The sequence below is a fragment of the Beta vulgaris genome, chromosome 6 (genome assembly GCF_026745355.1).
Source record: "Beta vulgaris subsp. vulgaris cultivar EL10 chromosome 6, EL10.2, whole genome shotgun sequence".
NCBI lineage: Eukaryota > Viridiplantae > Streptophyta > Magnoliopsida > Caryophyllales > Amaranthaceae > Beta > Beta vulgaris.
This window is the reverse complement of record NC_079207.1, coordinates 54,773,888-54,785,084: the sequence shown is the minus strand read 5'-3', so window position 1 is coordinate 54,785,084 and position 11,197 is coordinate 54,773,888. Positions and strand designations below refer to the sequence as shown.

Genomic DNA, 11,197 nt, shown 5'->3' with positions numbered 1-11,197 from the left:
TTAATGCAAACTCTATTAATGCAGATATGAAGCTAATGGTTTTTGGACAATGTAAACGTATTGTTTTTGGTGAATCATACAAGTCACATTTTATTTAATGAAATTCATATGCATTTGATACATTGCTTCTCATTTCAGTTCTTCATTACAAACACTAGCTAGTAAAAGAAACATGATAATTCCTATTTGATGGCCGCTTGCAAGAACTTGTGTTGTTGCTTGATTTTTTTCTTCAATTGCTTCATTTCCTCTACCAACTTTGCATTATTTTCAACTTCTTCTCCTTCAAGTATATCATCCCCATTGTGTTGCTCAACATAACCACTACACCACCTAAATTTGTTACACGCATCACACTTGTAGTATAATCGTTGCGAATTCATTGATGATTCTGAGCTCCTAATCGCAAATATTCTCCTACATTTGCAATTCTTGTTTGGCACTCTAATGTAGGAGGATTGAAAATTTGAAGAGCAAGTGTGTGATTGTGAGTTCATTGTAGTGTAAGAGGCAAAGTAGGCATAAGAGTTTGAAGATTGCATAAAAATGCATCTGAAGTTCTTTAAATAACCCCACAAATATCTCCCAATGGCTACTTTTGAATATATTTTTTTTGAAAAACTAGCCGATTACCATTTTCATACATTTAGCTTAAACTTCAAGGGTATATGGTGCATAAGAAACATGCACTAACGGCACACTAACACCATTCATCATTAATGGCATTTGGTGCAATTTAGTCAAACCTCAGGGGCATTTGGTGCATTTTTCAAACAACGAGGGTACCTGGTGGATTTCCTTAAACCTCAGGGGCACCTCATGAAAAAACTGTTAATTATATTATGTTGTATTTAATGATTCATAAAATAAAACAAAGCAGATAAGGTTAGAACATATTAATGTGAATTTTTAAAAACAATTCATGCCGCGTCGGTTGCGAAACGTTCTATTTTTCCGTTACAAGCCGTTCCCGCGATAACGCGACCCCGACCACGTTTTTTTTCTCTGGTTGTTACTTGTATTAAAGATTGTGGTTAATTGGTGAATATTCTTCTCCATTTTGATGTTGTTACTTGTATTGAAGATTGTGGTTAATTGGTGATTGGTGATTTGCTAGTTGAGTCCTAAATAAGCATAAAAGTACTAAACTAGTGAACTAATTCAACAACTCAACTTACTAAAATTTTAAATAAAATCAACAAAAACAACCTACTAATACACTTTCATGTTAACTATTTTCTAATCCTTGCCCCTAAGCCTTAAGTCCCAAACGAGTTTTTCCTTCTCAATGACGAACTTTGCTGGCAATGAGTTGAGACAGTTCTCGAGCTACTCAAACTCGACTCGATCAAAGCGCGACTCGAGTGAGCTCGACTCAACATGTTGATGAGTCGAGTCGAGCAACTCAATACTCGACTCGAGAAGCTCGTGAGATACTCGATATATATAGATCACGTGAGAATGCTCCTTACATGAGAAATGAGAATGAATCTCAACCACACGATTGGTTTAGAGTTACAACACTTATTCATTAGAGTTATATCCTTCTAAAAAATTTTGTTTTTTTTGATTTTTTTTTTCAAATATTTTGTTTTTGGAGTTACATCACTTTTTCATTAGAGTTACATCACTTATTCATAAGAGTTATATCATGTAAAATTCATTCTCATTTCTCATATAAGTATGCATTCTCATATGAACTCACTTATATATATATATATATATATATATATATATACTCCCTCCGTTTCCTAAAGATCTTCCATCTTTCCGTTTAAGGGGTTTCCAAAAGATCTTCCCTCTTTTGCTTTATTCCTTATTTGGCAAAACAAATTTCCCTATTTACCCTCTCATGTCACTATCATATGGTCCACCATTACATTATTAATTCAATTTTACTTCCTTTCTCTCTCCTGTTTTAACCCCTTTTTATTTGTTTATTTATCTTAACCCCTTTCTCTCTCCTACTTTACTCAGACCATGCCCCACACAACTTGATTTTCCTTGGTATCTGTAGGAACAGTAAGTGGAAAGATCTTTAGGAAACGGAGGGAGTATATGTACATTTTATTTTTTTTAAGAAATTTAAACTTTTTTTTTCTATAAAAATATTTGTATCTATACTAATATATTAAAAGGTGTGCGTAAACCAGGATCGGTGCCATGTGGCGCTCTCCCTAGGGAGTTTTAGTTCATGTAATCCATGTACAATTAAAAAAATTAGAAATTGCATAATATAGGTTTTGATCCCGTGACCTCAAGTTCATATACTAAAATTTGAACCACTAGACCAAGTTGTATTTAGTGCTATCTTATCAAAGTACAATATTAATAGATGAAATTTTTCTTACCGGGACATAACCCAGGCCTCAAGTTTTACTTTTAAAACTGTTGATTGTAAATAAGAGTGAAAGAGTAAAAACAAAACACAAACTCTGAAACTCAGTCAGTTAGCCCTAGCACGCTGCACGCTCCCTCTCGCCTCTCTCTCCAATCTCCATCGACATTCATCTCCACGCTGAAGGAGAGAGTTCAGGCGACGCTAGCTTCAGGCCACCACGCTCCCGCACACCACGACAACGACGCTACTCCAAGCGACACTGAAATCCCTCGCATACTACCACCTGCCACTCATTCTAAGGTAAAGCTTCAATGATCTTTTTGTGTTGTTGTTTTGGATATTGTGAATTGTGGAATTCAATAAGGGGTGTTGTGGAATTAGAATGTTAGAAGCTAATTACACTAGTTCAGTTCTTAAGTTCAGTTTCTAAGTTTGCGATTTTAGTTTGTGAGTTCAGTTTGCGATTTTAGTTTGGTTCTTATAGATGCAAGTGTTGTATTCAGAAGGTACAGGTGGACTGGCACATCTGCTTTATTATTGTTAATGCTGGTGTGAGTACCGTTCTTTGTCATACTCATGTATTCTAGATGGCCTTCAGCATTTGTGATCATCCTGGGTTAAGTTTGTTAAGTTCACTTTGCAAGTTCAGTTTATAAATTTAGTTTGCAAGTTCAGTTTATAATTTGCAAGTTCAGTTTATAATTTTAGTTTGCAAAGTTCAGTTTGTTAAGTTCAGTTTGTTAAGTTTAGTTTTTAAGTTCAGTTTGTTTAACTTAAATATTTTTTAAATAAGCTGCATTTATATTCTAGACATGTGCAAATTGTATTAGTTATTGTGGATTTGTAGTGATATGATGATAATGAATTTGTATTAGTTGTTTGGTTGGGATTGATTCTGAAAAACTTTTCATGTTGATGTTTGATGTATGGTTAAGTACTTTTAGGGGATATATTTTGAGTTTGGTATTTCTTGTTCATACAAAATCTTCAAAGAATGCATATAGGTAGCTGGAAGTTGGAACTGACTTCGAGCTGGAACAAAGTTCGAGTTCGATCTTTAATCGAGTTGAAGTTCGAGCTTGAAACGAGTTCGAGCTCGAGTTTGAGCTCGAGCTCGAGTTCGAGTTTAGGTTCCGAGTTCGAGTTCGAGCTTGAAATTTTGAAACTCGCGAGTTTTCGAGTCGAGTCGAGTTTGGGTATGAGTTTTCGAGTTCGACTCGAGTTTAGTCAAACTCGAGCTCGACTCGCTTCATTGTCACCCCTAATTATTATTCAATCTCATAGTCGAATTCTTTAAGTATGAGCTTTCGAGGTTAATGTCCCATTTCCTACAAGGCCCTTCCTTGTTGCTTGATGTAAAACGGGATACAAGTCTTATGTTTGAATGAATAAACACTAACTTGTCAGCACAAACAACATTCAGACGGGGTTAACGTTATGAATATATGAATCAGTGCTCTAAATTCTCTTTGTTGAAGAGCTAGTGATGAGTTGGGACAACACTTTTATAGCTATTTTTGCCACCTCTGTTTCAACACCATAATTATACCACCAAGATATTGGAGTCATCATCACATCATTGGACTCAAAAATTCCTTCTTTGGCTTAAAACTTAGCTATCAGTTCACGTTAATATTTTTCTGTTAGTATTATCTTCCCCTATTTTTTCAAAGGTTTGATCTAAATTTGGAGCACGTCTGTCTACTCCACTTGATGCACGAGATTTCAGGTAGTTTGAGTAATAAAAGAAAGGATCGAGCGGAACTCCCAAGCAATGCATGGGAATATTCATCTTTTCTCCATCTAGCCACCAAAATTTCATTAATTCTCGCGACATCAGCAACATGCTTCTTGATCTTCATGATATCACTTATTTCTCTTATCATGCCATCCATCTTTTCATAAATTTCAACCATTCTTATCCTTCTTCATCAGCAAACTTAATCATACAAAATATAGGCGTAGTGATAGTTAATATGTTGTCAACCTCTTCCCTAAAATCTTCATTTCAGCATCTAAGGTTCTAAGAGGCTAATCTCTATAACTAACCCAATCCTTCCAAGTCCTAAGCACAATAGTTGTAGCAAGAGCTTCCCTACAATCTGACATCCTCCTCAACAATATTAAATTGGAAGCAAATCTGGTTTTAGCTACCTTGAACAACTACAAATCATATTGAATTCTAAAATAGCATGAGCATGTTGATGATTAAGAAAAAAAACTTACAATGTTTTTTCCCCTTTTATATGCATCAATCATCCAAGGGAATGCAACCCGTAACTCTTTAAATATTAGACTTAATCTTTATACGCTTGTGTTCCTTTTCAATTCCCTTACTTGTCGCCTTCTGGTTTGCTGCATTGTCAGTTACTACTTGTATAGCACATTTGAAGGACCAACCTCATCAATTGACTTGATTATGTTGAATATTTTGTTGGTTACTTATTTAGGTAAAGATTTTTTTTTTGAATGTTAGCATAGATGACATTATGAATCGTTATTAGAATATGGCAATTGGTCGAAAACAATTGTAGTAATTATTAATCGTTATTAGAATCTTTATTACTATTCAATTGAAACATTTTATCAAAATACTTTTGAACTGAAACTTTTAGAACCCTGAACCCTAATATTTTTTGTTATTTTTTTCTTTTTCAGATTTGGGAGTTAATATTATTGAGAAATTTCAATTAGAGTTGTAAAAGATGCTATATATTATAGGATTGGGGTTGGGAAATGAGAAAGACATAACATTGAGAGGTTTAGAAGCAATCGAGAAATGTGATAAAGTCTACATTGAAGCTTACACTTCTCTCCTTTCGTTTGGGATTTCTTCTGATGGCCTTTCTAACCTGGTATTAATCCCCTCTTTCTTCTTTTGTTTTTGGTGTTGGTTTTATACTTTTAATGGGCTTGAGTTCTCTACTCTAATCTAATTGGTGTTTCTAATATCTTTTGTTGGTCTAATTTGATGTAGGAAAAACTATATGGAAAACCATTGATAGTGGCAGATAGAGAAATGGTGGAGGAAAAAGCGGATTTGATATTGTTGCAAGCTCGTGATTCTGATGTTGCTTTCCTGGTTGTCGGAGATCCATTTGGGTGTGCTTATCATAATCTCTTCCTATTTGTTATTGTGATAGTTGTAAGAGGGTTTTTTTTTAATGTATGATGCTTGTGTTGGTATTACACTTTGGTTCTTTAGGTGGAAAAATGTTCTTGATTTTTTTTTTTTTTTTTTTGGGGGGGGGGGATTTAGTTGGAAAATGGTATTGGAATTTGGAGGGCATTGCTGTCCTAATTCACGCTATCGATTTTGTTGGAAGCCTTGCAAGTTCGAAATAGGGTGTGGTGAATATGTTCTTAGAAAATATCTTGTAAAAGAAGATTGGCTTTCAATTTCAGTGCTGAAAGTTGGGGCTATTCACCTTGAATTAAAATTAACAGAAATTTGGAAGGGATAGCTCCAAAATTATGTTAACATTGATCAGTTGGACTAGGATGCAGCCCCCTTTTGCTTGTTTTTAACTTTGAGAGGTAGGGGTTTGCATATATATATATATTATATATGTATAAGGCACTATTGGATAATTCATTTGCGAAATGTTGTGGTCAAATGTCCAATCTGAATATCTGTATGCTAGTGCAGTGTTCTTATGCACATCTGCTTTATGAAGACTTCTCTTATGATGCTTTTGTGGAACACAGAGCAACCACACATACGGATCTTGTCGTTCGGGCAAAGCAAATTGGAGTTGATGTCGAGGTGGTACACAATGCATCAGTGATGAATGCAGTTGGAGTCTGTGGATTACAGTTGTATCGTTATGGAGAGACGGTTTCAATTCCATTTTTCACCGAAACATGGAGACCTGACAGCTTTTATGATAAAATAAAAAGCAATCGGGACCTTGGTCTACATACTCTCTGTTTGTTAGGTGAGCTTTACTCTTTCCCTAATCTTAATCACATTAATATTAACATGATAGAATAAAATGACAAACCACTCGAACCTCATGTCCTTGTGTCGTAAAACTATGCATTGATTTCTCTTCAACTGAACTATGTTTTTAAACCATCTGCTCCATGCATAGTATAATACATTAATTCATATATTAGTTTATTCAAGCACTCTAGCTAGCTAGAGGGGTCTCGATCCATGCTTAGAGACTCTGTCTGTTACAAGTTTTGACCATCTTTAATCTGAAAATTACACTTGATGAATAAAATGGATTTTTGGTTTTGCTTGATGTTACAGGAAGTTTTAGTCTCTTATCGTGGTTTAGCATTGCTTCTTGCGGTTGAACACTTTTGTCATGGATGTCTTTTGTATTGTCTCATAACAAGTTATCCTAGGAGCATGCTTTGGCACTCATGTCATTATGTGGTCTTGGGAATTGGGATACCTTCGGTCTCTCACACTTCAAGCATTGACTAAGTACAAAAAGTTTAGGAGTGAGAGATTCTGGCATTGTCTCATCATTAGGGGCGGCAAAAGCTGACCCAACTCGATAACCCGACATGAACATAACCCGAAATTTCCGGGTTTGGGTTGAGATTTTCAGCTTGAAATATTTTGAACTTGAAAATGACCCAAAACCACCTGATTTAGAATTCGGGTTAGGTTTGGGTTTTACAAATGTCACCTACTCACCTATTTTCTACTTATAAACTTGTATTGAGCCAAGGCCATTTCTTAATTTGAAGACGGTGACTAATTTATGCCTTTGAAGTTCGAAGCTTTGATTTAATTGGCATTTGAAGTTAGGATTTGCAATGTTTAATTTTGTAATGCATAATTGTTGCAATTATAAAATATATATCAGGTCATATTAGGTTGGTTTTGGGCCAACCTGAAACCAACTTGGAAGTTGGTTTCAGGTTGTTCTTTTTGACTTGAAATTAAAATCAGCAGTTTTGGGTTTAGGGTAATTGATCTGAAATAGAAGTGAGGCCGACCTGAACGCGAGCTGATTGCCACACCTATTCATAATTACCCTTTTGTGGTGATGATGGGACTTGGAGTAATTATTGCCGTAAATAATTGACACATCTACAACTTTTCTCTTGTCATGTAGTGTATGTAGTTTCTTAGATGGACCTTGGCGCTTTTTGGCACAAAAAGATGAGCTGCGCGACCACAAGATGTATCAAACACAGGCATCAGTTCTGGGGCGACTTTCTTTAGAAACTGTGCATATATGTAAGTATGACTTGTCCTCCTTTTGATGTGCACATATGCCATCTCAATAGGGTATAGAGCATGGTGTAAACCCATGTTACTTGGACTCGAGTGATTGTATTAGACAATGTAAATGTATGCTACATGGACTGCTATTTGGACTCAAGTACTTGTGTTGGGTACGTCACCATGCAAACAATCAGCTATTGCATGAGAAAGTTTCATGTTTTGGTCCAGAATGGTGTTTCAACTTTCAAGTTCCCTAACCGTATCCACAAAGGCAGACAGTTGAGGCTGTGCAATGAAGAGGTTGAGTAACATAGGTGTAAAGAGACAAAGGCTACTCAGGCTATGCAGTGTTTTCGAGCTCATAAATTTTGGGATCAGCTTATTATCTGCCTTTTGGAGCTCAGCAATTGCATTATTTTAGCAGCATATATAGGAAATGTTTGATAGCTTTTCTAAGAACTCAGTAATTGGAGTTCTGGAGACACCCTTTTTTAAGCATTGTTGATCCTATTCCACTCTGTGGATAAGGTGAATGAGTTGTTATGGGGGCCTTTGGTTTGGGGTGATCAAGAAAGGGAAATGAAAAGAAAACTCTTGTTTTTCTTAGTTGATTTTTGGTTGAGCATTTCTGTAATCCTCTTTCACCATTTCCCCTTTCACCAATTTTTAGTTTGAAAACATCCTATTTCAGTTTCATGATTCCCCACCCTCCCCGTGGGTTTTGAATCTTCCCCAACCCCCTCCACAACTTTTCAACCTCTAAAACCATCATCCACCACCATGTCTAACCTCAACATTCACTGCACTCTGCACCACCCAATCCTTTAATCATCTAGCCCAGTCCCGCTTCGAGGACAACTCCATCCTTCACTTCCTTTAGCAAGCAAATTACAAGTCCACAATCCAGTCCTGCCTCCATCAACTACTGCCACCCAATCTAAGACCGTGCTGCTAACTTAAATCCACCACTCCCATCTCCACAGCCACTACCACTACCACCCACCCACCCACATCCTCGACAACACCAGAATGTAGAAGTCTGGAACAACATGAAAAAGGTTAGAAAGACGAGTGAGAGGGAGAGAGAAGGAGATTAAAGACCTATCAATTTAACATTCATGGCCAATAATGAAAATTTTCATTGTTGATGGCTGAGTGTGGCCATCAAGGTTCTAAATCTGGAGCTGTGGTGCGCTAATTCAACCACCTAATGGTTGGTTATCAGGTTAAGTTGCAAGTACGCAAGGTGCTGTATGGTTGTTTGTGATGAGAATTTATGGCGGTGATGTAATAGAGCGTTATTTGTGTAAGTTTCCGGGAGAGAGAAAAATGCAGGAATAATTTCCCCTTTTATCGATAAACCAAAAACTATACAAAATGGAACTTCGCTCCCCAATCAAACCAAACAATTATTTCTGATTTCTTTTTTGACTACTTCCCCACATTTCCCTTTCTAGATTACCTTTCCCTTTATCTAGTGTGAACCCGACAACCCCTTATTGTTTGAGGACATTGTTACCTGTATTTCTTGCTTTCCCCTTTGAGGGTGGAGTTGTTGTTTCTGTCTCTAGCCCATAGTTTAAGTTTACTATACTGGATACTTAAATCTACTCTGGCTTATTTGAACCCAATTTGGTAGTCGATACCTCCAGCTCGCCTTGTTCCTGGTTAGGGTATAGGAATGGATATGGAAATTTTGTATATTGTAACGTGAAATGTTCCATGGAAGTTAGCAGTAATTCATCTTCACTAGCAATCAACAGTCTATAAATGAGAATTACTTAATTAACTGTTACAGTGAAGTTGATGACTGATGATGAAAATAAAGGAAGATAAACTAATGCAACAAAAAAGAGATTCACTCCTGCCAAAAAAAAATGATTTGTGAAGATTGACTTAAAATATTCCATTTCACATTACTCTAATGCTCGTTATTGTTTACATAATTCATTACCATGCATGGAACTGTAACTTGAACTTTTTTTAGTGCGTTAAATCAGGGGAAAAAATTCAGTAACTACTAGAAGTATGTGCTATAAAAGCATATATGCTCATAGGTGGTTCTTTGAGTATTACTCTGGTGAAGGAGATCATACTCTTTGATATTTTCATTGTTTATATGGCTATTGATCATCTGTATGATTTATAATAGGGATATGTTTCCGCTGTGACGTTTATATGTTGGTCGTTTTGGTAATTTAATTCACTTCGTGTAATGTGATATATCTATGTGAATCTGTTGAAGTGATGTCTGACTGTGTCGTCTGCTCATTGCAGATATAAAAGTGAAGGAACCCACGCTGGAGTCCCTCTGCAGGTTGACATCTGTTATTATTTGAATACAATCTTCTTATATATTGTTCCTTATTATGATGCTTTTGTTATTACATGTTGCACTTGTAACTAATTTCAGGGGTAAAAAGGTATATGAACCACCAAGGTTCATGTCCGTTGGAACAGCAATTGAGCAACTCCTTGAGGTTGAGCTGAAGCGTGGTGAATCAGGTAGGTTTTTTCTGCATCTCGGCATTTTGTTATGTGTTAGAATATCATTCTTGTATTTTTCACCTGAAGAAAATGTTATTTCATGGATATAACTAACTAGTGATGATATTGTTTAAAGAAGTTATAACCTGTGATTTATTGCAATAGAACTTTTGGATTGCAGCTTACAATGAAGACACCACTTGTGTGGGTTTGGCTCGGTTGGGAAGTGAGGATCAAATTGTTGCAGCAGGTTCAATGGGGCAATTGCGTAGTGTTGATTTTGGAGCTCCACTTCATTGCCTTGTTATTGTTGGCGAAACTCATCCAGTGGAGGAAGAAATGTTGGGGTTTTACACCATTAAAGAGTAAAAGGCAGGTCTTCAATGGGGATCTGATGAAATTTTCCCCTCTAAGTTTTGTCATACCAAATAGTCTCCCAGTTGCACTGGTGGTTGCTGATGACGCTTTAGGGCACAGTCCAGCTGTGCTCACGGTAGGACTGGATCTATTTATTCTATCGGTGAAAGGTTGAGAGTAGCACTTAGCCATAATTTTATTGGACTGGGTATGGTGTTGCTAGTTAATTGTACAAACTACAAACTTAGTGCCAATCAAGTTTTTATTGTAGTTGTCGGCACATTTTCCCTTTTTAGGCAACTATCAACTTGACAACATCGAAAAACTTTACGATTTTGGGTATGAAGTTGGAGGGGTAAACAGTTTTAATTTTAAATCTTCTGGAGTGCATTAGTTTTAATTTTTTTGATGCACCATGTGCGTTGTACATGTAAGGTTATTTGTGGTGCATTTGCTTATCTGGAACTATCCATATGGTGTAAATTGTACACATTTGGAGTGGGCAAATGAGCAAAAAATAGTTTTGTTGTACTATTATACGGTATACTTGATTGTATGATAAAAGTTGTACTTGTTGAAGCTTTTTTAACTTTTGCTTGATTCATATACCATATAATATTGGATTTATAGTTTAGAATTTCGAAAGAAAATGTGAAAAGTGCAACCTTAAATTGTTAAGTTTAACGAAAATTGGCTTTTAATAATGCATACTATTTTTGGTTTGTGCTATATTATACTTTCCTGTTTTTAAATAAGTGACATAGAGAGAAAGTGGAAAGAAAGCAATGAACCTAGAAAAGAGAAAGTGGAAAGAAATCAAT

General features: G+C 36.1%; 1 protein-coding gene across 2 annotated transcripts; it reads left to right on the top strand.

The window, feature by feature from the left end:
* Positions 1-2,434: 2,434 nt before the first annotated feature.
* On the top strand, positions 2,435-10,928 carry LOC104897101 (probable diphthine methyl ester synthase). Of its 2 annotated transcripts, none has more exons than XM_048647626.2 (7): positions 2,435-2,641; positions 5,000-5,196; positions 5,319-5,443; positions 6,050-6,279; positions 9,810-9,849; positions 9,946-10,037; positions 10,185-10,344. In XM_048647626.2, exons 2-7 carry the CDS (start codon positions 5,047-5,049, stop codon positions 10,208-10,210), a joined length of 663 nt encoding a protein of 220 aa, XP_048503583.1. In that variant the 5' UTR covers positions 2,435-2,641; positions 5,000-5,046; the 3' UTR covers positions 10,211-10,344. The 2 variants fall into 2 exon arrangements, with proteins under 2 accessions (XP_048503583.1, XP_010682225.2); XM_010683923.4 differs by having other exon boundaries at positions 2,438-2,641; positions 10,201-10,928.
* Positions 10,929-11,197: the final 269 nt, after the last annotated feature.

Excerpts from the sequence above, each read along its gene's own strand:
- LOC104897101 (XM_010683923.4), top strand. The coding sequence starts at position 5,047 with ATGCTATATATTATAGGATTGGGGTTGGGAAATGAGAAAGACATAACA. Across the intron at positions 5,197-5,318 it reads CTGATGGCCTTTCTAACCTG|GAAAAACTATATGGAAAACC; the intron begins GTATTAATCCCC and ends AATTTGATGTAG. Across the intron at positions 10,038-10,200 it reads GCTGAAGCGTGGTGAATCAG|CTTACAATGAAGACACCACT; the intron begins GTAGGTTTTTTC and ends TTTGGATTGCAG.